At 62.8% G+C, this 26,955-nt stretch overlaps 3 protein-coding genes across 3 annotated transcripts; 1 reads left to right on the forward strand and 2 right to left on the reverse strand.

Annotated features, from left to right (window-relative positions):
* Window positions 1-787: 787 nt before the first annotated feature.
* FURIN (furin, paired basic amino acid cleaving enzyme) lies at window positions 788-14,867 on the reverse strand. Its single transcript, XM_082290937.1, has 16 exons — window positions 14,710-14,867; window positions 12,445-12,829; window positions 8,764-8,862; window positions 8,060-8,155; window positions 7,406-7,534; window positions 7,082-7,158; window positions 6,651-6,739; window positions 6,194-6,366; window positions 5,222-5,434; window positions 5,031-5,131; window positions 4,798-4,901; window positions 4,484-4,601; window positions 3,405-3,584; window positions 3,178-3,302; window positions 2,661-2,777; window positions 788-2,584 (listed from the first exon to the last, which is right to left on the reverse strand). The coding sequence occupies exons 2-16, from the start codon at window positions 12,622-12,624 to the stop codon at window positions 2,016-2,018; spliced, it is 2,370 nt and encodes a 789-aa protein (XP_082147063.1). The 5' UTR covers window positions 12,625-12,829; window positions 14,710-14,867; the 3' UTR covers window positions 788-2,015.
* A 5,811-nt stretch (window positions 14,868-20,678) lies between these two features.
* Window positions 20,679-24,925, forward strand: MFAP1 (microfibril associated protein 1). The gene is made up of 9 exons (XM_082290565.1): window positions 20,679-20,810; window positions 20,926-21,145; window positions 21,752-21,884; window positions 22,184-22,371; window positions 22,800-22,908; window positions 22,979-23,139; window positions 23,385-23,544; window positions 24,017-24,106; window positions 24,228-24,925. Exons 1-9 carry the CDS (start codon window positions 20,732-20,734, stop codon window positions 24,408-24,410), a joined length of 1,323 nt encoding a protein of 440 aa, XP_082146691.1. The 5' UTR covers window positions 20,679-20,731; the 3' UTR covers window positions 24,411-24,925.
* A 362-nt stretch (window positions 24,926-25,287) lies between these two features.
* On the reverse strand, window positions 25,288-26,800 carry HYPK (huntingtin interacting protein K). Its single transcript, XM_082290745.1, has 4 exons — window positions 26,198-26,800; window positions 25,933-25,988; window positions 25,644-25,695; window positions 25,288-25,446 (listed from the first exon to the last, which is right to left on the reverse strand). The coding sequence occupies exons 1-4, from the start codon at window positions 26,381-26,383 to the stop codon at window positions 25,351-25,353; spliced, it is 390 nt and encodes a 129-aa protein (XP_082146871.1). The 5' UTR covers window positions 26,384-26,800; the 3' UTR covers window positions 25,288-25,350.
* Between the last annotated feature and the right edge of the window lie 155 nt (window positions 26,801-26,955).

A 26,955-nucleotide genomic window follows, 5' to 3' on the forward strand; every position in this document is an offset into this window, starting at 1 on the left:
GGAGCTGCCACCGTACTGCTTCTCCCACCACCAAGATCCCTTCCGCATCCCCTCAGGCAGCGTGGGTCCCCCCCGCCCGCGCCAGGCTGCTGCGGGCCTCAGGGCTGGGCGGCTCTGCATCTGACCGCAAGTGCAAGCAGCTCCTTTCTCTGGAAGCCCCGATTGCTGCCCGCCCCCAGCCCCGCCTCGTGAGAAGAAGAGCAGGGTGAGAGCCGCAGCCCGTGCATGCCGCGGGGAACTCGCTCCTGACCACAGGAAGCCGCTGCGGCCCCAGACACAGCGCAGCTGAGGGACTCCGCACAGAGGAGCTGCCTCTGCGATGGAGCGCAGCCCCAACAGGCTCCCTTGCGGGGGCCGGGACCCCGCGGGGGCTCGGTGAGGCTGGGGTGGGCTGTGTCTGCAGCTTGGCCACAGCATGAGTGGGTCCCGGGCCCAGCCTGGCCATTCCTGCACCAGGGGCATCGTGTTCGGGCTGCAAGGTGGTGCTAGACGCAGAGACTGCAGCCGGACCCCAGGCTGTGGTGAAGGGGCTGCGCCTACATGCTGTGAGATGGGTGCAAGGTCCCCAGGCCTTTCTCACACACCGCAGCTCCTGCCCAGCACCGGCTGCTGCCCACAGCCAGGGAAGGGCAGGCCCGGGCTCTGGGGTAAAGTCTGCAGGCAGGGCTCCACCAGCCCAGCCCCTGCAGAGCAGATCTGGCTGCCCCTGAGGCCCACAGTGTCCGCGGCCAGGCTGCTGCCCCGGCTGGGGCACCCACAGCATACAGAGCACAGGCAGCGGAGCTGGTTTGCATAGTTCTGAACATTTAATAACTCAGTCTCTCTAGCGTTATATCCACATCCATTAAATTAAAAACAGGCTCAGGAGGCAGCTCCCGGCTGATTAAATTACAAGAAAAAATTACTGTGCACCAAAAAGTTGTTATAGAAAAATAGTCCTGTGGCCCCCGGCCAGTGGCTCCGTCCATGGCTGGTGCAGGTGGGAGCCTGCACCATGGCCCTGGTGTGCGGCGGTGGACGGCAAAGGGGCTCGTGGCACTGGCCCCCAGCCCGCGGGGAAGGGGCAGCAAGGGAAAGGGCTCCAGCGGGGAGCAGAACGGATTGTCACCAAGTGGGGGCAAGGCACGTTGGGGGGCTAGGGCTGCAGGAATGCTGGGCGCTGCCCAGCACAGGCAGGACGCAGGCAGAGCTGGGGCAGTGCTGGCACTGGCGCTACCTGACAGTCCCAGCCAGCAGCACCTACAGCCCTGCCCAGGGGCAGAACACAAGGGGCCCAAGGCAGCCCCCCAAAGCAGGGACTGTGGATGGAGTCCCTGCCCAGGCTGTGGGCTGTGCCACGGGCACAGGGGCAGGCAGTGCCCAGCCCGACGCTCCCCAGTGCCAGGGCTCCTACCTGCTGCAGGCAGCCGCAGTGGGATGGGCAGGCAGTGAGCAGCAGCAGCCGAGGCCTGGCCATTATTGCTGTTGAAGGGCACGGGCAGATAGGCCCAGGGGAGGTGGCAGGGAGCTGGGACACAATGAACTGAGCCTGGGACACAGCTCCACAAGGGCCAAGGGTGGCAGGGGGATGCTGTGGCACAGGTTGGGCTCAGCCCTGGTGGGCAGAGCCACCCCTGCCCCAGCCAGCCCACCTTGAGCCATGGCAACCCAGGGACCTCACACACTGCCCACCCTGGAGAACTCACAGGACCCCAAGCAGCAGCCCTGTACCCAGAGTGGAAGACACTGCTACCTGTACAGGGCCAGGAAGTGTCAAGGACCCCACTGCCACCAAACACCCCGGCACGGGGAACAGGATGGACGCAGGGCCAGGAGAGATGGTGCAAGACTGGGGATGGTGCCTGCAGGGCCATGCCTGGCTGCCCAGACTGGGGCTGAGGGACGGTGCCAGTGGGTGGGAGCCCCCGGCTGCTGCAGTGCAGGAAGGGGACAGGGGCAGAGTCCAGGGCCCCTCAGCCTCACCTGCCCCAGCCCTGCGGTGCTGGGCAGGGAGGAGGGAGGGGCAGGAGGGCTCATCAAAGGGCACTTTGGTCTCTGATGAAGGCAGTCCTCTCGCTGTGGGCCTCATAATCCTCACCGTCCGACTCGGAGGGACCCTCCTCCTGCCAGATGTCAGAGGGGAGCCCCTTGTAGGAGATGATCCCGCTGTCCAGGGCATACACCTTCACACCCCGCAGGCTGAAGCCTGAGCGTGCTTGCAGCACCAAGAAGATGGTGACAAAGATGATGACGATGAGGATGCAGCTGAGGCTGGCGATGAGGACAGGCAAGTTGACTGGAGGGGGGGCCTCAGCTGGTCCCTCGCCATCTGCCAGGGCAGGGGACGCACGGCTGCTCTGTGTCTGGTGAGAGCAGGAGAGGTCCAGGCTGCTGAAGTGGGAGTGTGCGGGACAGGTGAGGCACTGGTTGGGGCCAGGTCCCGCACAGGTGGCACAGGAGGGGTGGCAGGGCAGGCAGAGGTGGGGCGCAATGGGCTCCACGCTGTTCTCCAGGTTGTAGTGCGTGCTCTGGACACCAGGCGCAAAGCCAGGAGGGCAGTGCTTCAGGCAGCTCTTCTGATGCAGGTAGTACCCCTCCTCGCAGACTGTGAGACAGACAGGGTCAGCATGGGCTGGAAGCTGCCTGTGCCCCTATTCCCTCCCTGCCATCCCCACACTCACCAACACAGGTCTGGCTGGGGGTCAGGGTCTTGCAGCCGCTGCTCTCCAGCTGGTTGGAGAGGCTGGGGGAGTCGGTGGCCGTCCCATACAGCACAAGCGTGAACTTCGTAAGCGTGCCTGCAACAATGCAGGGTGAAGACTTCAGAGGTGCCCACAAGACCACCCATGCTCAGGACAGGCACAGGGAGGGGGGCTCACGCTGGTCCCCCATCCTGGCTGCCAGGGGACAGCAGGGCTGTGCCCACCACCTGGGAGAGTGCCTGTTGTGGGGCCATGCAGAGGGGCAGGGGGTCAGGTGAGCTGGAATGGAGTCTCCTGCTGCCTGGATTCCTGCTGACCCAGAGGGGCTGCAGCACCATCCCACCTGCCCAAGTCCAGCCTCTCCCCAGCCAGATCACTCAAAACACCCAAGGTGTTACCGGCCCCTCAGCTCAGGAACAGGAGGGGAAGCTGGGTGACCACACAGCTCGTATCCCAGACTTGGAGAGAGGCAGTGGATGGGGAAGCACACCCCTACCGTAGTTGTTGGCATCACTGGTGTTCTCTATCTCCAGCACCCACTCCCCAGAGGGGTCCTCATCCCACGAGTGCGTCGTCATGAAGGCCCAGTCATTGAAGCCATCAGCCGAGAAGTCGTGGGGCCTGAGCAACAGAGGCAAGATGTGGGTGTCAACACATCCCAAACTCACCCGTGCCAGCCTAGGCCAGGGGCTAGCCTGGGGCACCCCACAGCCCAGCACCTACCTGGCAGCCAGAAGGGTGGAGCGGGTGCCCATGGGGCTGACCAGGTGGATGGCCAGGTCCCCCCGCCGGTTGTAGGACAGTGTCAGCCTGGCCTGCGCATGCTCCAGCCGGCTGATGTAGTTGGCTTTCCCTAGGCAGGCATCCACTTTCCGCCGTACCTCGAGACGTTTCCCAATGTCCCTGCCGAGGACAGGCATGAGTGAGGCCAGTCCCAGACCAGGGGGACATGCCACAGTCCCCATTCCTTGCTGTGGGGCTCTGCGGCTGTCCTGGGGACTGGGCACCAGGGCAGCTAGAGCAGGAATCAAACCCACAGGGGGTCAGAGTGGCACCACCTCCATGCCATTCCCAGATGGGTACAGGAAACAGAAGGGGTGCCTCAGCTCTTGGGCATGGCGGGGGGAACTGGGCTGCCCAGTGCTGCCTCTCCAGCCGCCACTCCATGCTAGCCCTGAATAGGCCCTTTATTCACACACTGCAGGCCAGCTACACCCTGCATGGCTCAGCCAGGGATGGGACGGGCAGAGTCATCCCCATCCCGCTGCTGGTGCGTGGCCACTCCCCACCACGATGCTGGCCCTGCTGCCAGCACAGGATGTGCCTGCCCCACACAGGGCTGGTTCCCCAGGGGCTCAGCCCTAGCTCCCTTCATGCACAGGAACATGATCCCCCCCACCCAGGAGCCCCTAGGGAGTGCCCTGGCCACAGACAAGACTGCACATGCTGCACTGTGGCAGCAGCGGCCAAGCAGGAGTCAAAGGAGCTTCTGTCTGCCCCCTGAAAAGCCCCTCTGTCCAGGGATGCCTCGTGCTGGCTGCACCCCAACCGCAGTGCCCCAGTCTGCCCACATCCACTGGCCCAGCCCCACAGCAGGGAGGCTCATCAGTGACATCAGTGCTGGATGGCTGGAGGTGCCTTTCCCAGCTCTCCCCAGGCTCTCGCAAGAGGATGCTCCAAGGGTCTCAGCAGCAGTTCAGTCTCCGAGATTCTCCCCACTCCCTGCTCTGGGCCCAGAGGCTCTCAAGCTCCTGTGCAGAACAGATGCCGAGTGATCCTCTCCTGGGCTCACCAGCCCATACCTGGGCTCTGCAAGGATGTCAATGACACACTTCCTCTGAGGTCCCACCGTGGTCCAGTTCTTGGCCAGGCTCACCATGGCCCCAGCATCCAGCAGGCCGTAGCCATACGAGTGGCTGACTGTGGACAAAGAGGGGGTCAGCGCTGCTCCTGGGGGTACCCGGTGGGGGATGTTTGCCTGGCCACGCGGCATGCTCACTGAGCCCTTCTGCCTCCTTCACCCCACAGGGCTGCCAGGGCACTCTGCCTCAGCACCCCAAGGCTAGTGGTATGAGTAGGACTGGGAGACCCTGGTCCCACCCCAGCACCCCAGTACCTTTGCGGCCGACACCATTGGTGACCCAGTCATTGGCATTCAGGTGAGCTGGCTTGGAGGTCTGCACCACCAGGTGCTGCATGTCCCGCCAGGTCAGGTTCTTGCTACAGGGAGACATGGGGCTCAGGTCAGTGCTAGTTCCTGCTGGCCCCAGGCAGGTCCATGTCCAAGTGCCACTGCTGCATGGGGCTGGTGCAGCCACCCCTGTCCAGCCCCCTCTGTCCTGCCCTTACTTGGCTTCCAGGGCGAGGGCGATGATACCAGCGGCCAGGGGTGCCGAGGCTGACGTCCCGGTGTGCAACTCGGTGCACTTCTGTCTGAGGTCAGTCGTCACCTGTGAGGAGGAGTGCCAGGGCAGGAAATGCTGCAGGCACATCCCACCCCCTGAGCCCCTGGCCTGTAGACAGCAGCAGCCCCCACTCACAATCTGCTTCTCATTCTGGTTGCCACTGCTGTACGTGGTGGCGAGGGTGGAGGAGCAGGCCTCGCTGTACCAGGGCACATTGCCGTACTGTGTGGTGCTGCTGATGGACAGCGTGTAGATGCTGTTGGTGTAACCGTCACAGTTGCAGCTGTCATGCTCGCGGCCCCCATTCCCAGATGCCCAGACGAAGATGGAGCCCAGCCCGCCTCGGCCCTAGCAACAGAAGCAAGATGAGGGCAAGCACCAACACTGCCACACACAGGAAGCCCCAGGCTGGAGCTGGGGACAAGCAGATGGTGCCAGCCTGAGCTGGACAGACAGAGCAGATGCAGCTGGGACACAGGGAACAACATGACACCCCAGTGGGTGACACACCAGGCAGCAGGAGGCCCAGACAATGTGAGGCTTCCAAGAGCCAAAGTCTTTTTCTGCTCAGAAGTCACCTGGCCTGACTCTGTCTGCATGGGATTGCAGTGCCTGGCAGAGCTGCAGGAGCCCACAACACAGTCCTGGCCATGCCTCGGCACCCAAATGTGGCAGCTAACCTCACAGAGGACACAACAGAGCCAGCGTGGCACCACACGCATCTCTCTGTAGGGAATGCTGACACAGCTCCCCAGGCAGGTGACACTGCCAGCACAAAGGGACAGTGGGGAAGGATGGGTGGAGGAAGCGAGGGTGAGCAGCTGGCACAAAACCAGACAAGAGCCAGGAGACGGCTTGGGAGAGGAAGGAGACACCATCCCACGCAGGAGCCCTCACGGCAGTGAGATAACACATGGGAGGAGTCCTGATTCAGAGCCATCGCACAGGAAGAACAAGAAAAACTAACAGAGCCTGATCCCAGAGATGGGCCGGCATATGGCTCATCCTGGGAGGGCCAGGGTAACAACCAGGGCAGGCAGAGGAAGGGAGACCTGGGGAAACGGCAGGAGTCAGGCCAGCGCTCTCCCAGCAAACCCGCCTTCTCACCTGACTGACCCCACGGAAGAAAGCCTCCTCTGCCAGCCGGGCCGGGCCATCCACAGTCTTGCCATCGTCCTCAGGGCCCCAGCTGGCACTGTAGATGTGGATGTGGTTGGGGTTGAGGCCCAGGGAATGGGCCTCCACAGCATCGGTCACCTCCCCATCCAGCATGCGCACACCTAGGGCCAGAGAGCAAATGTCACTGGCAACCAGCTGGGGCAGAGTGGCCACGGTGCCTCTGGTGAGAACCCTCCAACCCCTGCTGCCACCTGTGTCACAGGCTGTCACAAGGCTGCTCCAGTCAACAGTGCTGAGGGGAAGTGGGCAAATTGGGCACTTGGAGACTGTCTACCTTAGCCACCGAGCCCCACTGCCCTTACTTCACGCCCACGCTCCACAGCTCAGCTGCTCCTGCGGCCACCCAACGCCCACAGGACCCGGCACAGGGCAGGGCAGCACCCACCTCCGATCCTGGCATTGTACGCCACACCAACACCACAGATCCCGTTGTTTGCCACAGCAGCCACTTCCCCAGCACAGCGTGTGCCATGTCTGCAACCGAAATAGGATGAAGCATGCTCATATAGGGTGCGAGGAGCACAGGGGTGGGTAGTGGCTACAGCCCCAGCAACCCCGACCTGGGCTCCCTCCTGTCCCCTCAAACCAGGTAGCCAATGAAGGCTCCTCCATCTGCCCTCCTGCTCCAGAGCCAGGGCACTGAACAGCCCACACTGGCTCTGGGCAGAAAAAGGATGCTGCTCGTGTCAAAAAAAGGAGGTGAAGGGTTCCCCATGGGGCAGAAGTATGCTGCCAGCCTCACAGCTTCCAGCAGGCCATGCACTAAGTCCCTGCCATACTTAGGCTCTGTATCTTCAACCCTCCCTCCTGCCTCACCTGTTGTCATTCATCTGCGTGTAGCGGGGCTGCGGGTCTGGGTCCTGGTCATTGACATCAAAACTTGCCCCTGGGTCCTGGAAGACACATTGGGCACTTGGAGACTGTCTACCTTAGCCACCAAGCCCCACTGCTCTTACTTCATGCCTGTGCTCCACAGCCTGAGGCTGATCTGAGCAGGGTGAGCAGGCTCCAATCCCACCTCCATGTCCCACCATGGTGGGCATCAGCCCTGTACCTTGCAGCTCTGAGTTGCCCTGCATGGACATAGCTGCCCAGACCAGCTCCCACGGCACTCTGCCCTGCACCATCACCCAAACTCACATAGTTGGCCTCCAGGTCAGGGTGGTTCTTCTCAATGCCATCATCCAGGATGGACACCACGATGCCCTTGCCCGTGTATCCCTGTTCCCAGGCCTGACGCACATTCAGATCCCGCTGGTTTGTGTTGTACTGTCAAGAGAAGCCTTGGCACTAGGAGATGCACCCAGCCATGGGCACTGTGATGGGTGTGTGCCCAAAACCCATCCCGCTCTTCTGTGGGTTGCGACAAGGAACCCGGGCACAGGGTTAGGCACAACTAGCTGAGAAGGGCTGCTCTGAAAGCGAGACTGAGCCCCAGACTGTGCTTGAGTCCCACAGACATGGCACCCTTTGCCCAAGCTCCAGGAAGCAGAAAGAGGCATAGACTCATTCCTGGGCCAGGCAAAGGGCTGTACCCCTTAGTCCAACCCTGGGCTCCCCCCAGCCCTCCCAGCACTCCAGCCAGGAGCCACAGCTCTGCAAGCAGAGCCTCCTCCCTGGGGTGTTCCCATCACATAGCACCAGGTGGCTACCCCAGGCCTTCCCCCTCCTCTCCTTCTCCCTCCTGACAGCATAGCAGCCACTGCATAACAGCAGTTCCTAGGTTGCCATGTCTGCGTCCCCAAACTCGCACCCGCAATCATGAGCACATGCCCTTCCTCACCCGACACTCACCAGGTACCATTGCTGTGGGAACTTAGGGTCTGTGGGCTCCATGAAGACGTCTCGCTTGGTCCTACGCTTTGCCACCTGTTGCTCCAGCCACTGCACCTGAGGGCAGAGAAGGCATGGGGTCCCCCACTGACCCCTTATGCCAACAGCTCCCCATGACCCCAGTCCTCAGCCTGCCTGGAGGGGCTCTCCCTGGGAAGCTCACAGTCAGCTCTGGCCTAGCAGAGTATTGGACCTGTCAGAGCTACCGCCACCCTCAGCCCGACCCTCCAGGCCCCCTGCCTGGCTGTGCCCTGCAAAAGCTGTGCTTCAGTGGAGCAGGACGGTCAGAGTGCCAAGCTCCACTGAGACACAGGCTGCCGAGAGCTGCCACACCGCACCACATGCCTTCCAGGGCCTGGGCTGAAGCCCAAGGATGGGGAAAATAGCAGCCCCCCCACACCACTGCTCTGGGATCTGTTTATTGCCCTGCACGCCTTGTCCTGCGTACAAGGACACAGAGGTCTCCTGGGCCCTGGGACTGCAACAACCCACAGGCCAACAACGCTGGCTCCACCAACCCCCCGCCCTTGGCAGACACGCAGTGGGCTCCCACCTGCTTCTACCAAGGAATGGTTAAGGCAGCTCAGCCCTGTCTTGTGCCCAGCACTGGCTCATGAGCCCTTGCAAAGTGCCCGGGACCAAAGCCAGGCCCTCCTCACTCATACCTGCGGTTCCCTGGCCAAGCGGCTGTGCCAGGGCTGGTGGGGCGAGAGGGAACGCTTCACCACACCACGGTGCCGGAAGTGGTAATAGTCGCCAAAGATCTGCAACAGAGAAATGCTGCTCATGGGACAGACATGAGACCCTGGTTGCCCCGATTCTCTACATCCCACATCTGCAATCCTGAGCTCCAGGGCTGCCACGCACAGGCTGGGCCCCCCACTCCAGAGTGGCTGGTGAGGCTGATGTTCAGTACACTGGGCAGGACTTCCTGTGAGAGGCTGTGGCACCTGGTGACAACTTCCCTCCCGATGCCAACCAGCTCCTCCTGGAGGAAGGTCCCAGAGGCTCCAGGCGCCACACCCCAGGTGGTCCCAGCCAGAGCAGGGTCTGCATCAGCCTCTGCACCTCTGGACAGAGAAGACAGGCTGCTGTCTTCTCCCCAAGTGCCCCACTGGAACACCCACCCAGTGCCAGCCTCTATCAGGGGCACAGCCAGTTTGAGTGGGGCAGAGCAGGGGGCATGCAGGCATCCAACCCCAGCAGGGTCCAACTTCCACCACCAACCAGCCGTGCTGTGCTCACCCCAGCTCCGCTCCCATGTGGGGACAGCCTGGCCTGGGACTCCAGCACAGCCCAGCTGGGGCAGGATGGGAGCCCAGCACAGCTGGTGGGGCCAGGACACCATGCCGCCACCCAGATGGTTATTTTTAAACCCCAAACCCTCTCCAGTGCTGTCATTTCCGTATCCCCTCCCGCACATCCTGGGGCTGACGGACACAATGGCCCCACCCTGGCTGCTCTGGGCCTCCCAGCCCAGCAGCTTGCCCTAACTGGGGAGAAGGGGCCAAGCACCCACCCAGCCCCCTGGGAGTCACAGAGCCCAGGCAGCAGCCACAGGCAAGATCCAGCTGCCCAGGCTGTGCCAGAGCTGGTGGGGCTGGCCCGCAAGGGCTGTAAGAATATGAGGATCTCATCCTCCTCCATCTCAGGCTGCCCCAAAACAGTCTGTTTGGGGCTAACAAAGCTCCCCAGCTTATTAGAGCTCTGCAGATGTGCTGCCCATCTGGACAGACTGGGCTGAGCAAGGTGCACCCAGCTGAGCAGCAGCCTCAGGCCCGGGGCAGCAGCTGGCTCTCCCAGGTAGGCACTTCACCAGAAACCCCAGACCTGTTCCTCTGGCACACTATGTTCTCCCAGGACAGCCCAGGATGCCTGTCAGTTCAGAGCCCTTGAGGAGGCGTCAAGGTACAAAGCCTCTGCACAGGGCTGGTGGGGGAATGCAGCTGCAGGATGGTTGCCCTCCCCCAGCATCCCTCACCCACTCCAGGGATATAGACAGAGCCCAGATTGTTCCTGCACACAGATCGCAGCTCTGACTGGTCATCCAAATGGATTAGGTCTGCACTGACACTGTGGTGGCAGCCAGGAGCTGGCCAGCCCACACACTTCCACCCTAATCCCCACTGTCCCTGTCCTCAGCAAGGGCAAAGCAACCCCCAGCACCACGTGTCCCAGGTGCCAGTTCAGTGCTGCTGCCCAACCCCTGGCTGCAGCTCGCAACTATCCTGGCCAGTCCCATGGCTAGAAGGCTGCCTGTATGCCTGACCACTGCTCCAGGAGTGGAGCAACATGCTGGACCTGCAGCCCAGCAGTGTGGGAGGCAGGAGCACGCTCTGCCAGGATGGCACTGTCCTGCCAGCACAGCCCAGGGATGGCACCTGCAGTGCCCTTCCCCAGTGATCCCAACCCCAGCAGCAGGGGACAATGCCTGTACCTCCTTCTCTACATAATCCCAGCAGTGCAAACCCCCACACACTCCCCTCACTGCCACACCCAGCCCCCACCTCTGACCCACAACCACCCACTGTCCCCTGTGTCCTCCCTCAAGCCCTCCTCAAGGCCACTGGCACCAGTCATGGACCTCCTGCCCCAGGTGCCACTGGCTCCCACCCCACAGGCAGCAGGGGATCCAGGAGTATGCCAGGACAGCACAGCTTTGGGGACAGTGCCCAGACCCCAGGCTGAGACCAGGATCCTCTCAGATAAGGACCCAGGGGCCCTCTCACTGGGGCACTGCCAGATGCACCCAGTCCCCCCACTCCCAGCCTGGCTGCACATCCTGTCCCACTGGCACATACCCCCAGGAGCAGCAGTCCAGAAACCTGGGAGGGAAAGCCAGGCTCTTTCCAGCCACACTCTTCCCACTGGACCGCCATGACCACTCTGCAAAGCCCTGACCAGCCAAACCCTGTCCCGCAGCACAGACACTGGGACAGGCTCCAGAACAGGAGAAAACATGCCCAGACCAGAAACTCCTTCCACAGCCTGGGCTGCTGCAGCACGTGGGGCTCTGCTTGCAAGGGCAGGCTCACTGCTGCGAGGTGACAGAGAGCCGAGAAGAGGTGCCAGCCTCCAGCCACAGAACCACAGCGTGGGGAGAAGACAAGGGCAGAGCTGGCACAGAGCCTCTGTGGCTCCACAGGGATGGAACTCATGACAGGCCTGGGCTCTCAGCTGAAGCACATGGCCCTGCACTGTGGAGACGACGCCACAGAACCAGTGCCCCTTGGCCCTGGCAGCCAGGCCTGACCTGGCACCACAGCATGATGGGAAGCACTGCCAGGAGCAGGCTGATGGCACCTCAGCCCCATCCCCACTCAGAGGGGTTTCATCAGAGATCCAGTCTGGTGGGACATGCCACTCTCTTAGTCCCCTATGCATGGCAGCTGCCCTGGCCTGACAAGTTCTTTCCCCCGAGATCTGTTCTGAGCCACTTTCATGCTGACAGCACCTGTGTAAGGCCATGCCATGGCCCACCACAGCACAGACACCCTCAGTGGGGCCTAGCCACAACCCCCACAGTTCCCTCCTCTGGCACAAGTCCCAGAGGACTTGGGGCTCCCTGACCCAGAGAGCCCTGAGTACCCAGTTCAGATGCAGGGCTCCTTTTGGGTGGCAGGACAAGGTCCTGCTGGCTTCTGCAGCAGCCACCTTCCCACTGCCACCGCTCCCAGCAGCTGCTCACAGCGAGGTCCTGACACCACAGCCACCAGCTGTGCAATTTCCTCTGGGATTTTACCCTGCACTTCCTTCCCAGAGAGACAGCTCACTCCCAGTACAGCCAGGCGCACTGCCTAGTCCCTGGCTGACGGCAGGGAAAGCTGAGTGTGGTGGGAACCTGCTGACACACCCTCTGTCAAGGACACTTTAGGGGTAAGGATACAGCTGCTGTCAGATCCCCTCTGGAGATAGCTCAGAGGCTCCTCTGCCGTCCCGCTGAGCTGAGGCCACGCTGCACTGGGCAGCTTGCTGTGGGAAGCAACAGTGGAAACTGCAAACTTTCCCATCCATCATCACACAGCACTCCCAGTCCAGTTCCTTCACACTAGGATGGGCTTTTCCTCCTTCCCCATCCAACAGGCAGTGTGCTGTGCCATGTTGTGCCATGCTATGTCACCAGAAAGTCCCAGTGACAAGGGGAGGCCCTGGAAGTCCATACAGTTAATTGCCACCATCGAGTTAAGGCAGCAGATGCTGGAAGGCCACAGCAAACGGGCACAAACACAGTGGCCCTGCTGCCATAAAGAGCAGCCCCTACAGCAGCTCCGGGACTAAACTCAGCACCTGCCCAGACCGTGGCAGAGAACACTAGTTCCATGAGAAGAGGGAAGCAGGAGACTTACCGGGCCCAGGTTGAGGAATCCATGCTTCCTGGCCAGCCTGTCAGCCTCCTGGGGTCCTGCAGGGACGAGCACAGCCCAGGTGTTGGTGTAAATATGCTGGGCCAGCACCTCCTGGGCCAGGAGAGTGAGGGCAACCACCAAAGTCCAGAGCAACAGCAGCGAGCAGGGCCTCAGATCCATCAGAGTATCGGGGTTCCTCGAGCTGGGGAACAGGAGGGTCCCAGGAGCAGGAGGGTCCCGGGAGCAGCAGGTCCAGCAGCCTCCCAGCGTCAGCACCCTGAGGCACACCGGCCTCTCTGCCCTGCTGGTCCCAGCTCAGCCCAAGCCCACATGGGGCCAAGCCCACAAAAGCACAGGAACAGACCGTCCAGGACAGAAGCACAATCTGCAGAGAGACAGGACAGTGGTCAGGCCCAGGGCACCTTTCCACAGACCTAGGGAGGGCAGGCTGCACCATGCTGAGACATGGGTCAGGCATTGGGCAAGGGGGCCCTGGCACACAGCATCTGCTGGCCACAATGGCACACTGACAGCCAAGGAGCTGCCTGGCTTGGCAGTGTGCCCACATGTCTGCTCCTGCATGGAGATGCTGTTTACCTTGCCTGTTGCCCAATGTTTGCTTATAAACATAGGGAACCAACCAGGAAGGGAGGGCACGGCAAGGGACACTGTTCCTCTTGCTGCCACTACCCCTGCTCCAACTGGGATGGAACTATCTGGGTACAGAGCTGGGAGAAACTGGCATGGGAGGCCTGCCTCTCCAGTCCCAAGGGGAGACCAAAGGACATGCCCCCAGGTGCTGTGCGAGGAATCCCAGCAAAATGAGAGACTGGAAGAAAGAAAGTCAAGGAGAGCTCCTGATCTCCAGCTAGCACAGCCCCAGACTCACATCTCTACAGCCATTGACCAGGCAGTGCTTGGCAGCCGTGGCAAATGCTGTGCTGCTTGTCACCAGCAGCAGCTCAGCTCTGCCCTTCCTCTGGAGCACAACATGGTGACACCGGTGTGACTCATCCCCGCAACCGGGTGGAAACCAGGACCAGGAAAAGGGGCACACTGTCACCTCCAGCATGAACCCAGGGATGCCCGGGAACAGCTCACACCTTGTGGGAGGCCAAACGCAGGAAGCTTGTAGGGAAAGAACAGGGAGCGACCCACCCAGTGTAAGGGAGCCCACGACATGATGGTGCCAGGTTGAGCTCCACACCGGGAGCTCCAGAGGGACCCTGGAATATCTGGTCATGCTTCAGAGACAGCTGGAAAGGTGAGAGCCGGCAGTGCCCAGAGGAGCCACATCCCCCTCCGTCCAGAAGCGACCACAGCGAGCTGGCAGCCTGCGGTGCTGCCAGAGGCGAGAGCTCCTAGGAGCCGCCAGAGACCTCGCCGTAGGCTCCGGCACAGACAGTGCAGCGACTCTGGCACAACGGGGTTTCCCCATCAGCGACCACACCTCGGCCAGCCGCGGGCCGGACCGCCCCGTCCAAGAGCCCAGAGCCGTGCGTACCCGCCGGAGGCTGTACCGGAGCCCCGGGTGCCAGACTGCTGAGGCCCAGAGCACGGCACAATGGAACACTATCTGCCATGGTCTACCAGTGTCCATGCCAATACCTGGCCCCCGGGCCGGGCAGTTCCCACACCTCGCTAGTCCCGGAGCCAGCAGCCGTCCCGCTCCGGCGGTGACCGCCGCACGTGGGGACAGTCCGGCCGCCGAGGGAGAGCCCAGATCCCGCGGCGCCTCCCCGCCAGACCCGCCGCCAGCGAACCACCGCGTGCTGGGACAGCCCGGCCGCCGCACCCAGCCCGGAGCCGCGCTCCCGGCTCCGCACCGCGGCCCGGCCGGTGCCCGCTGCCCAAGGACCCAGCCCCGCACAGCAGCAACCCAGTGGTCCCGGGCTGAGCGGCGGGCCCGGGCCTGCACCCGCGGGGCGGCTCCAGCGGCGGAGCTCCGGACGGCGGCGGCCGGGCTGGGGCGGGACGCGGCCTGGCTCCCTCTCGGCCTCCCGCAGCGGCGGCTCCGGCTGCCCCCGCCGCAGCCCCGAGAGCGGCCGCCCGGCCCCCCACTCGCTCCCGTGGACCGCCGGGCCCGCACATCCCCGCCGGCAGCGCCCTAAGCCTGGGGTTGCCCAGCGGCCGCGGCCCCGCCGGTCGCCCCGGCCCCAGCCCCGCCGCCGCCCGGGTCCCGTCCGGCAGGGCCGCCCCAGCTGTCAAACCGCGGTCGCCAGCAGGTCGAGCCATCCCAGGCCGATGCCGGTCCCGCACCCTTACCGCGCGGCCTGCCCGCTCCGCTCCGTCCCGTCGGCAGCCGGGCCCGTCTGTCGGCGGCGCCGCGTCACGCCGCGGGGCGCCCGGAGCGCCCGCCCCGGAGCCGGGCCCGGCCCAGGCAGGGGCGGCCGGGGCGGCCGGCGGGGCCGCTTGTTTACGCCGCGCAGCTGTCAGCGCCGCCCGGCCCCGCCCCGACGGCCGAGCCACCGGCCCCGCGCGGCTCCCTCGGCACGGCCCGGCCCGGCCCGGCCCGGCCCGGCCGCCGCTCTGCCGGGCGCCGCCGGATGCCGTCACCGCCGCCCGCCCCTCCCGTCCCGTGCTGCGGCGCCGGGTCCCGCACGGACCCCCGGCAACCCCTCCGCGCCGCCTTCCCGGGGCTCCGCCAGAATCGGGGCCGTTCCCTCTCGCCAGTACCGGGCACGGCCCGGGGCTCTGCGCGGCCTCTCCTGCAGCCGAGCATGGGGCTGTCCTTGCCACCCGGGGGCTACCTGTGCCAGCCCAGGCGGGAAACCCGGATCTGTCCTGTGAGAGCCGTGAGCCCCCACCATGGGTCCGCGGCACTGACCAGGGGTATAAGGGTGCCTGCAGTGAAGGGCACGCAGAAGACGCCCCGTCTCCCACCTGGTGCAGCAAGTGGTGCGTTATGCTGCGACATGCAGCTGGCAGGACACGAGCCCCGCCAGATTAGCCTGTTCCAGCCCTGGCAGACCCCGGAGCCGAGAGCTCCCCAGCCAGGCTGCGGGAATGGCACTTCCCATGAGGTCCATCTCGTGGGGCTGCAACCCCAGGTCGGTGTGCAGCAGCCTGACAGAGAAACTGTCTGGAAAGGAGCAACAGAAGGAAAATCTCTCAGCCCCGTTTCAGGAGAGAGATTTCCACCAAGGAGAAAAGGTGAGAAGTGAAACACAGCTTCAGTCATTTGTAAAGAACAACCCGCTGTGGGCACGGGACCGTGTCATTAGCAACACAAATGCAGCAGAACCCAAAGTGACCTGAACCCAAACTGACCTGAATTCTCCACACCTGTGACGGGTCTGGCAGCCCCGGGCAGGAGCAGGTCCTAGTGCTCCTTACAGAGAAAAGGAAGTCCCTCGGATACCATGATCGAGATCGTGAAGCATTAGCAATCACACAGGAAACAGTCACCGTGGTAACCGAGATGCTGAGAACAGCCCAGAAAATCTAGCACAGGGCAGGTTGCTGTGCTAAATTGGGTTAGTTCTGCAGGGCAGCACCCTGGCCACAGGTATTCAGACTGGGCCGCCCCTGGCACCCTGGGGCTGTGGTGCCCCAGGCCCACCTTCAGGGCCACAGTCCTGCCAGGGGGGAGAAGGCACCTACCAGACAGGCAGCACTCACCCCAGTGTCACTGCAGCATGCTCAGGAGTCGTCCCTGCAGCTGGCAAGCCCAGGCCGGCCCTTGGGGGCACAGGGAACCGGCTGTGCCCCGTGGCGTTATATGGACGATACACGGACAGGGGCAGGTCCGGAGCTAGAGTCCAGACGGGTGGTGGGAGGGAGGATGGGAGGTGGGCTGCCTGCCCCACCCATGCACCTTATCTCTGGATGCCTCCTTTGGGCGCTGGCAGCCGTGCCTAGGCAGGTGAGGAGCTGCGGTGCTGAGGAGAGGAGCTGACAAAGGGCCCTTGTCACCACGGGCTTATCGCGGTGCTGCGGGGCAGGCAGGCAGGAAATACCGCGCTCTTACGTAAACCACTGGCCTGGGACCCGCGCTGACCCCACAGCTCGGCCAAAGAAAACGCCTGCGTCGGGAAGCACCGGGCTGCAGGTGGCACAACGCCACGGACGGGGAAGAGACCTGCTGTCCTAGCAGCCCCCTGGGGCCCAGCTGCAGAAAGAGGCAGAGTGAGGGCACCAGCATGGATCTGAGCAGCTGCTGTGCCCCACTCACCTCACAGGGCTGCCAGGCACCCCTCTCTACCCCCAGCCACAATGCAGCAAGGGGGTGAAGCAGCTACTGCAGCTCATCTGCCAGGATCATGGACCCTCCTCTCAGACTTGGGAACCATGGCTCAGAGGCACCAGCACACCCCACGAGACAGCAGGAGCAGCTGCTCCTTGTGGCAGTGCCCAGCAAACTGGCAGCACTACTGCCAGCCAGCCATACTGTCCCATCCTGCAAGGTCTGCTCTACCAGGATCCCCTGGGGCTCTCACTACAGCCACAGGGGCCAAACTGCTCACCGGGGCTGGGAGAGAGCCCCCCACACTGCCCTTCACCGAGCACACTCTGTGGTGTGGCTTGGCTGCACACACGATCAATAGAAACCCACTTCATGGAAAAATCATGTCCATTTTTAGCTTTCAGGTTGCAGAGATTGCACAAGCCCAACAGTGATACAACTGCCTATCTGCCCAAGCTCCCTGGGAGGCAGAGCAGCACGGAGCTGCACCCCTGCCTGCAGGCACCCCAGCCTGGGGGACCTGCAGGATTGCAGGTGAAAGCAGCCAGTGAGTGGGCAACAGCAGAGGAAGGGCAGAGAGCCCACCCAGAGAAACCAGCAGAGAAAAACAAGTAACAGGCAGCAACAGCAGGCAGAAATATCTGGACAGACCAAATCAATACCTGAAGGTTTACCCAGCACAGAGCAGCCTGCCCCCATGCTGGCAGAGGTGAGCCCACAGCCCCTCTGCTGTGTTGTCCAGCCCTCTCCCTGCACACATCCTCACACTCTCCCGCAGCTGAGGCTGCAGTCCCTTTCCCTGCAGTCTCTCCAGTCCACCTCCTCCCCTCCACATTGGATACTACCAGCAGGCCCTTTGGTGCCCAGGGAGATGGGACTGCCATGGCCCAGGCAGGATCTGTGCTCCACAGGGTCCTGCTGGCTCCAGCGCCTCTATTAATCTCTGGCTCCCAGACACAACATCTCACTGTAGCCACATGCAGGGATGTGAGCCCAGCCCAAACACCCCGACCTTGGCTTGCAGCTGCAGATACAAACAGCAGCTGCTCAAGGTGGGTTCTGTAACTATCTGCCTTAGGCTTTGTCAGCAGCAGTCCTAATGCTGCCAAGGTATAGATCCACAGCCTAATCTGGCTCTGCCCCTGCTCTGGGCTGCAGGATGTGCCCTTCCATCACCTGTCCTGTGACAGCACCCTGTCATCACCTGCTGTGCAGGTGCAGGCATATCCTTGCCCAGCCCAAATCCATAAGGTGCCTGTGGCACTTGGGGGGTTCCACACAAGTGACACGCACAGGAACACAAGCACACACGTGCAGGGGACACCAGGCTGGGAGCCCACCTGCAGCCCAGCAGTATGAATGCCGTGTGCCCATGGGCTTCGGTGGGCTGGGGAGGGGGTGCTTGCAGGCACGGACACACAAACCCAGCCCAAAGACGAGCAGGTGCGGCTGGCACAGCACTGAGGGGCAGACTCGCCCATGCTCCAGGCTTACTCATGGAGTGGCTGCCAGCCTTCCATGGCCCCCAGGAAGGGGGACTCAGCCCCACGAAGTGCCTCCCCTCCCACCACAGCCTAGCTGCCAACTGCCAAGTGCTGCAGAGCCAAGATGTCAGCAGCCACTGCACTGGGGAAAGGGAACATGGGGCAAAGAGACATCACAGTGAAGGGCGTCTTCCTGCCATGGCCTCCAGCACCTGCAGCCACAGAAATGAAGGCATTTCCCTGTTTGTCCAGGTCTTTAGTTTTGCTTCACCTGAATGGGACAGTATCTCCTTTGTGTGCAATCCCCAAGCTTCCTCTTACCTACTTGGCCAACTGTTTCTCCAAGTCCTGTTAAAGCTTACTCCTTGCCACATGGCACAGGACTCACCAGGTGGGAACACACTGTGACAACCCTCAACATTAACAACATAAACACAGAGTGAGTGCTCTGGTTGTCATCTGGACTCAAAGGCCAGAAGCACACCAACAAGCTCACAGATCCACTCTTGCTCATTCCTGGCAGAGGCTGTAGGTGCTGTAGGATTATAAAGGCACGGATGCCTCAGTTGCTCAGGCAAACACCAGCTTCAGGGCATCAAGGGAGCCCTGCAAACCCTGTCCCATGAAGGGACACACTGAAGCAGGAGAGCCCTGGACAGAGCCCCCATTTCTGCCGCAGGCAGAAATAGGTCTGTATGGAGGGCGCTGCAGGGAGACCCTTCCCCAGAACTAGAGCAGGGACTGAGTTGGGATGCCAGGCACAGCCAGCTGGTGCTGCAAGGGGCTGGGCCCACCTGCCACCACACCTGGGGCAGCCTCCCCTGCCTGCAGCCTGGCTGGAACGTGGTCACCCAACTGGATCTGCCCAGCCCTGGCATTTCTATAGGCAAAGGAGAGTCCCCCAGGAGAGAGCCAACATCCGTGGTGGCCTTGGAACCTCTGCAGCCACTTCTGGGACCAGACCAGGGTGGTACTGCTACCAAGAATTGTGTCTGCTCTCCCCTAGACTGGCTGCAGGAGATGCTGCCAGATGGACATCTCCCAGCCCAGACCAAGGACACTAAAACACTTCCCTGTACTCCCTTAGGGATTGTGCTCCAGTGCTGACCCACCAACTGGAAAAGCACATGTGCATTGGGCTTTCCTGGCTGTCAGTGCTGGCCTCACCCTACATGGCCTCTGCCACACAAGCACCAGAGCACCCACTCCAGTATTGCCTGTGCACTGTTAAAGCATAGCTCTGCCCCTTCGCTTCCTAAATTTCCCTGCCAGCAAGCAGATTTCATGGGAGATAAAACCTCTTCCTTAAAACCTCTTCCTTTCTTCGTAGAAGCCGGCAGAAGGCAGCAGGTAGAAGGCGGCAGATGTGGCCATAGTGGCTTGTGATGCAGTTTTACCCAACTTAAGAGAAACGATTCTCTTCTGCGGCAGGATGCGCACACAGGGACATCCCACACCAGCCACTCTGACACTGTGAAGCCTTGCACTTCGCGGAAGCCCAGACATGCTGACACAGGCAGCACCGGGCTGCTTACGGAAACCCCCCTACGAAGCAGCGGTGGCCGCAGCCTTTCCCCACAGACATGTCACCACACCCGTGCCACCGGGGTTCCCAGGAGCTCCCCCAGCCCCGCTCTGCAGCACGGCGGAGGGTCCTGCCTCACCGGCAGCAGCTACGCCTCCTGGCGCTGGCCAGGCCGAGGGCTATGGGGGACACGTGGCTGAGCGGGAGCTATTTGTCCTTGCTGCCCGGGAGGCGGGGAGCCACGCACCAGCACCGGGGCTTGGTGGGGCTGGCTGGCAGCGAGCAGAGCAGGAAGACTGGGGCCAGGGCTGGCTCCGGCTGTCGGGAGCAAGTGGGACGGCCCGTTGTGCCGCGCTGCAGGGAGGAACTGCACGGCTTCGGCAGCAGCCACGGCCACCTAACCCCCGCTCTGCCCCGGGCACAGCACAGACACACCAGCCCTACTGTGCACCAAGCGAGCAGCGGTTTTCCCAGGCTTTGCCGAGGAAATTCGGCACAGGAATTTGCCAGACGCCGGACGTTTCCCACGGCTCAGCGAGTTGACCCTGAGCCCTCGGTGTTGCAGCAGTGGCCGGCTCAGATCCAGCCCCGCACGGAACACTCCTGCCCGAGCGGGTGGGCGGCAGCGGGGACGGCCGGGCCCGCAGAGTCCCAGCGCCGCTCAGACACGGCCCGAGGCGCCAGGCGAGCAGTAGAGCCCCGTCGCGGCGCTGCCCGGTGCCCCCGCCGTCCGACGGCCGCTCGGCCGGTGCCTCGCCCTGACTCCCCGTGGATGGCGGAAAATCCGCACCGTGCGGGACGGAACGGAACCTCTGCCGGCCCAAGGCGGATGCCGAAACGACCGGGGACTCTCCCTGCCACCCAGCCCCAGCGTCCGGCGCACCCCGGGCCGGGCCGAAACGCAGGCACAGAGGCAGAGCCAGAGTCCCGGTCCCCTCGGAGTGACCCCGGGCCGAACGTCACTTCCGGCCCCCGGCACGGTCCCGGCCGCGGCGGAAGCGACAGAGGTTCCGGTTCCGGGTGAGCGCTCGAGGCGCCGTTGTCAGCGGCACCGCTCAACTCGACTCGCCCCGGCCTCCGCCCGCCGCCACCATGTCGGTCCCCAGCGCCCTCATGAAGCAGCCGCCGATCCAGTCCACGGCGGGCGCCGTGCCCGTCCGCAACGAGAAGGGTGAGCTGGGGGGCCGGGGCTCAGCGGGGTGGCCGGAGGGGCGCAGGGCCGGGGCTGGGCCCGGGGCGGCGGGGGCGCGGGGCCGAGACCCCCGGTGACGGCACGGCGCCCGCAGGCGAGCTGTCCATGGAGAAGGTGAAGGTGAAGCGGTACGTGTCGGGCAAGCGGCCTGACTACGCACCCATGGAGTCCTCGGAGGAGGAGGACGAGGAGTTCCAGTTCATCAAGAAGGCGAAGGAACAAGAGGTCGAGCCCGAGGAGCAGGAGGAGGAACTGGCCAACGACCCCCGGCTCCGGCGCCTCCAGAACCGCATCGCCGAGGACGTGGAGGAGCGGTGAGTGCTGGGTCAGGCAAGAGCTGAGCCCCCTTCGCCTGTCTGGGGCTGGGACTCTGCTCTGCTGTGCTGCAGGGAGAAACTGCACAGGGCGGGAGCTGGGAACATTGTCCAGGCAGTGCGGGAGAGTCTATGTCTTCTCATGTCCACACTGCAGTGTGCCTTGGGCTGCTTTCCAACCAGGAGCCAGCCAGTGCAGCCCATGTCCGGGTGCATTTGGATGGATGGTAACAAAAACACGCTCCAAAATTGAAATTAGTGCAGCCTGCTGAGGCTCAGGGTAGTGAAGGAGGGATGGTGTCTCACGAAATGTACTCTGGGCAGGGACCACTGAGTGCTGTTTGCCTCCTGTGGAGCTGCTGGTGGTTTTGTTTCCAGTAACAAGGAGTCTTCTCACTGAGAACTCCATTCTTACTTGGAGCATGGACAGGGAAGAGCTGCCAGTGCCCAGCCACTGCACCCTCCTGGGAGAGAACATAGCAGTTCTAGCTCTGTTTGTCAGTCCCAGTGCTTACCATGGCCTTGCTAGAAACAATTTGTGAACAGTCACCTTCCTGTAGCCTCCTTACATTCCAAGTGCCATGGGTTAGCTGGGGTCTCTCACAGGCTGGCAAGACACCGCAAAATCGTGGAACCTGAAGTGGTTGGAGAAAGCGATTCAGAAGTGGAGGGGGGAGAAGCTTGGCGCCTGGAACGGGAGGACACCAGTGAAGAGGAAGAGGAAGAGATTGATGATGAGGTGCGTTTGCAGAGCCAGATAATGGGCCTAGGAAAGCTGGAAGTGCACACGCTGGAACTGTCCTTTGCATGGATATGTGGGCTGTCTGATGTATCTGGACAAGTGTCACACCTGGCCATGACTTAACTGGTGGGTCACCGTCCTCTGGCATGGGACAGGACACTGGGGGAGGCCACCCCACATCCAGAGAGGCAGGTGTATCTTCAAAAAGCTAACACTTCAGACATCACATGTGTTTGACAGGAGAGAGAAATGGTGGCAAGGCTGGCCTCCGACTGCTCTGTGCTTGTCCCCATTAGGAGATTGAGCGTCGGCGTGGGATGATGCGTCAGCGAGCACAGGAGAGGAAAACTGAAGAGATGGAAGTGATGGAATTGGAAGATGAGGGTCGGTCTGGAGAAGAGTCTGAGTCAGAGTCTGAGTATGAGGAGTACACGGACAGCGAAGATGAAATGGAGCCACGTCTCAAACCGGTCTTTATCCGCAAGTAGGTGATGGAACTGCGCGGGCTGGCCCTGGGATGCGGGAGTCAGAAGCTGGGGGCCAAGCAGACCCTGCTGCCATGGTCTCTTCTCACTGTGAGGAAGCCATTCACCTCCTTGGGGTGGGGCAGGATGATGACAGCCTGGCAGGGCACAGCTAGGGAGCAAGGGGCAATCCCTGCACCCACAGCCCTGTATCAGTTGCATTGGGTTGCTGTGTGATCAGGCTGTGGAGTGTGACTGGAGCCCTTGGGCAAGGGCCATATGGTGACAAAGGGATGTGCTAGCCCCCAGAAAGGGGAGAGCCCTGGGACTTGACCTGTCCTTGGAGAGGGCAATGGCTGAAAGCAGCTGCAGTGTGGGAGCCAGTGAGAGGCTGAGTGGCTGCACTGGCTCATGGAAAGGCTGAAGGCTCTTGTGGCCCTGCTCTCAGGAAGGACCGGATCACAGTTCAAGAGAGAGAAGCAGAAGCTCTGAAGCAGAAGGAGCTGGAGCAGGAGGCAAAGAGGATGGCAGAGGAGAGGCGCAAGTACACACTTAAGGTATGTAGGGGTGGGCTGGAGGCTGGGGGGGGCAGTCACTGCAGCAAGCTTAGCTTGGACCTCACTGCAGATTGTAGAAGAGGAAGCGAAGAAGGAGCTGGAGGAGAACAAGCGCTCACTGGCAGCACTGGATGCACTTGATACAGATGATGAGAATGATGAGGAGGAGTACGAGGCCTGGAAAGTCCGTGAGCTGAAGCGTATCAAACGAGACCGCGAAGAACGAGAAGCGTGAGTATTGTCTGGTAGACGTGAGGCTGAGAGCCCACAGGCAGGTGAAGCACCTTTTCCTCAGGCTGCCCTTCGGCAGCAGAGTCCTAGCTGGACCGAATACCCAGAGCCCCTCCTGCTCGCCCTTGGGGTGCCTTTGCTCCCCAGCAGTAAATGTGTAAACTCTCAGGCGCTGGCTGGTGACAGCCTCTCTCCCAGGAGGTGCTGTGGGAACACAGGGTCTCAGGGGCTTCTCTCCCACCCAGCATGGAGAAGGAGAAGGCAGAGATCGAGCGTATGCGGAACCTGACAGAGGAGGAGCGCCGGGCTGAGCTCCGGGCCAATGGCAAAGTCATCACCAACAAGGCTGTGAAGGGCAAATACAAATTCCTGCAGAAGTACTACCACCGCGGTGCCTTCTTCATGGTGAGTGTGCTGAGGGCCATGCATGGCTGCACTGGCTGCAGGTGTGAGACCACAGGGGCACCCTTCCTCTGTGGGGAGCCTCCCCTCTCCCACAGTGCCCTGGGGCTGGGGGTGCCCCTGGGACAAGAGTCAACCTTCAGAGGCAGCTTCAGAAGCTGACCCAGAGTGACCTCACCAGAGCATGTCACATTGGGGCTTCCCAGTTGAAATGGAGCTGAAGCTGCAGAGCTGTCCCTGTGCTGCTGTTTGGGCTGACAGACCCAGCCAGAACCAAGTCAGGTCTGCATGGGCCACTGGAGAAGCAGCCTAGGGAACAATGCTCACGTCCTCCACTCCAGCAGGAGTTAATAGGGCTGCAAGTACTGTGGCAGCTCTGGCAGAGCAGCAATATGACCTTCAGGAAGCTTTCCCCCACTGCTGCCAAGACTTGCTGGAACCTTTTAGATTGAGCAGGTGTGTCCTTCTCCTGCAGGATGAGGATGAGGAGGTGTACAAGAGGGACTTCAGTGCTCCAACCCTTGAGGACCACTTCAACAAGACCATCCTGCCCAAAGTCATGCAGGTGGGTGTGCTGGCAGAAGGTGCCCAGCTCATGTGCCAAGGGGTGGGAGTTCTGGGCGGGGGGGAGCAGCAGGTCCTGCATCCCTCCTGAACAGCTGCTCACAAGTTCTTCTGCTCCCCAGGTCAAGAACTTTGGGCGCTCAGGGCGGACAAAGTACACGCACTTGGTGGACCAGGACACCACCTCCTTTGACTCAGCCTGGGGCCAGGAGAGCGCGCAGAACACCAAGTTCTTTAAGCAGAAGGCAGCGGGTGTGCGAGATGTCTTTGAGAGACCCTCAGCCAAGAAACGAAAAACGACCTAAGGGCATGGGCAGGAGGGTCTGGTGTGGCTGATGCTGGCAGGAGGGCACTGCTCTGCCAAAGCCTGGGCAGGGCCAGAAGGGACATGTTCCAGGACTCCTGTGGTGGCAAGCCCTTCTCCTGCCTGTACCATGCCTACCCTGAAGCAGTGTCCCACTCCTCGTGCTGAGCAGACCCGATGGGCTCCTTGCCCATGCACTGTGGAGAATGATGGCCTGTGGTGCTGGCCAGGCTGGTGGCCACACTATGTCCCAGCAATGGCCACCCTGGAACCTTGGCAGTGCCCAGCACATTGCAGCAGCACCCCTGGCTCCAGCACATCCACTTCTGGAGGAATTACAGGACTTTTGCACCCATCTGGTCTACAATCCCTTGCTTGTACTGTCCCTGGTGTCAGTCTGGGCCCTGTTTTGGGCTGGTCAGTGGTGACCCCATCTCCTCACCCTGTTCCTGCAGGGCTTAGCTTTTCTACCTGTGTGGGGTGGGAGGGTTTGATTAAAGATTTGATTTTCTTACACACTCTGGGCCCATTCTTCTCACAGATGTGGCCATCTGTTCTGTGTCTTCCTTGTGAGCCATGGTGAGCTGGGGCAGGACAGGAGGCACCAGCGTGGGCAGGGCACGCATGAGCAGCCATCATCACTGCCTCAGGCCTGTGCCTGGGCCTGTCCAGCCTGTGCTGCCCCGGGGGCAGAGATCAAAAGAGGACAGAGCGGTATGTCTCAGTGCTCAGGCAGGTCACTGTCCTGCTCCAGTCACAGGGGTGCCCAGCTGGCACTGCCAACACAATACCACATGGCTGGGTTCCACTTGTGGGTACCATGCACCCAGGGCCAGGGGCATGTGCTCAGCCCTGTGTAGACCACAAAGACAGCCCAGTCCCACCAGTGCCTTTATTGGTATGGCAAGAGGCCCACGCCTGGCAGCCCGTGGCCACCCAGTTCAGTTGGTGAGGGTGATAAGAGCCTCCACCACGTTGCCCATGTGCTCGCGCAGGCTGCGCTCTGCTGCGGCCCGTGATATTTCCATCTCCGTCATCTGCAGAAAAACAGCCCCAGCCCCGTACAGCAGCCGCAGGGCCCCACGGGCCGGGCGGGGTGCAGTGGGGGACACCCACCCGTGGGGACACCTGACCGGCCTCAGGGCAGGCATGCACTGGCCTCCTCCATGGGTGCAGTTACGCACCCAAGATTTGGGACACGTCACAGCCTGCCTGGGCTCCCGCCCCTACTCACAATCAGCTCTAGGTCCTCCTTCTTGATGGTCACTTTTGCCAGTTCTTTCTCCCTACAACAAGAGACGGACAAACCTCCGGTGACCAACATTCCCCGCTGGCCACTGTCCCGGTGCTCCCTCGGCCGTGCGGTGGGCAGGAGCGACCCCTCGCAGCAGTGTGGAATGTGTGCTGGGAGGGGGCCGGGGAAGGGCCGGGATGTCAGACCGCTGAGCAGACGCCCGGGTCGCGTCCCGAGTGGTGACAAGTTGCAAGATAGGCACCGCCCCGGAGCGAGCGCGGACAGTTACCTCTCCTGCTTCGCTTTCTGCTCCCGGGACCTCCGGTCTCCGATCACCGACATAGCCTGCCAGAACGAGCGCGGTCACCCCGCTGCGCGGCACCGGGCGGGTCAGCGCCACGCCACGCCGCGGCACGGGCACCGGCACCGGGACGGGCGTGCAGGCGCGGCGATCAGCGCCCGGCTCGGCCCCGCTGCAGGCAGCGTCCGGCTCGGCCCCGCTGCAGGCAGCGCCCGGCCTCCCACCCTGGCCCGGTCCCGTCCCGCCGCCGCACCGTCTCCAGGTTGGAGCTCTGGATCTCCTTCTCCTCCGCGTAGTCCGTGACGCGCTCCAGGTCCGCCGCGCCGCTATCGTGCTTCCGCGGCTTCTCGGCCGCGCGGCCGCCCGCCCCATCGCTGCCGCCGCCGGAGCCGTTCGGCTCCGTCTCCAGCTCCAGCTCCACATCGCCCTCCGCCGCCATCCCGCCGCCGCCGCGGCCCGCTTCCGGTCACGTGCGCCGCCGGCCGAGCCAGCGAGCGGCGCGCGCCGCCACAAGCGAGCGGGGGCCGGGCCGGGTCCGCCCCGCAGCCCGGGCCCGCCCCCGGGCCTGGCCCCGCCGAGCCGTCACATTCAGCGCTCTCGGGGCTCCGGGCACGTTGGAGCTAGCAGGGGCGGCACTCCCGGGCTTTCGGGCAGCTCGACAGCGGCGGGAACCCGGCGGTGCCGAGGCGCGGAGCCAGACCGGGCGGGCGCAGCCCCGCCGCTGCCCGCGAGTGCCCGCTGCTGGAAAACGGGGGTTGCCGTGCCAGCGACTCCGATATGGCTCCCACCGCTGCCACACGGGTGGTCGGACGAGCCAGGCCACAGCGGGGCCCTGGCCGGGTCCCCGGGCGCAGCCGGGGGCGAGAGGCAGCTGGGCTGTGCCTGTGCTCCCCCGAGCCCTGGTGCTGGGCCGTCGGAGGCCGTGCCGCCGCGCGGCCTCGGCTGCCCCGGGCACAGGCGGGTCCGCCCCCGCCGCTCCCTTCGCGCACGCGTGTCAGATGTCACCCACCC

This window comes from Coloeus monedula (genome assembly GCF_965178545.1).
Source record: "Coloeus monedula genome assembly, chromosome: 14".
Lineage (NCBI taxonomy): Eukaryota > Metazoa > Chordata > Aves > Passeriformes > Corvidae > Coloeus > Coloeus monedula.

Coding starts and splice junctions, on each gene's coding strand:
- FURIN (XM_082290937.1), bottom strand. CDS start 12,624: ATGGATCTGAGGCCCTGCTCGCTGCTGTTGCTCTGGACTTTGGTGGTT. Junction 3,303..3,404: donor TCCACCCTTCTGGCTGCCAG/GTAGGTGCTGGG, acceptor TCTGTTGCTCAG/GCCCCACGACTTCTCGGCTG. Junction 2,585..2,660: donor CCCCAGCCAGACCTGTGTTG/GTGAGTGTGGGG, acceptor TCTGTCTCACAG/TCTGCGAGGAGGGGTACTAC.
- MFAP1 (XM_082290565.1), top strand. CDS start 20,732: ATGTCGGTCCCCAGCGCCCTCATGAAGCAGCCGCCGATCCAGTCCACG. Junction 20,811..20,925: donor GCCCGTCCGCAACGAGAAGG/GTGAGCTGGGGG, acceptor CGGCGCCCGCAG/GCGAGCTGTCCATGGAGAAG. Junction 23,545..24,016: donor ACCGCGGTGCCTTCTTCATG/GTGAGTGTGCTG, acceptor CTTCTCCTGCAG/GATGAGGATGAGGAGGTGTA.
- HYPK (XM_082290745.1), bottom strand. CDS start 26,383: ATGGCGGCGGAGGGCGATGTGGAGCTGGAGCTGGAGACGGAGCCGAAC. Junction 25,696..25,932: donor CAGAAAGCGAAGCAGGAGAG/GTAACTGTCCGC, acceptor CTCTTGTTGTAG/GGAGAAAGAACTGGCAAAAG. Junction 25,447..25,643: donor AGGAGGACCTAGAGCTGATT/GTGAGTAGGGGC, acceptor GTTTTTCTGCAG/ATGACGGAGATGGAAATATC.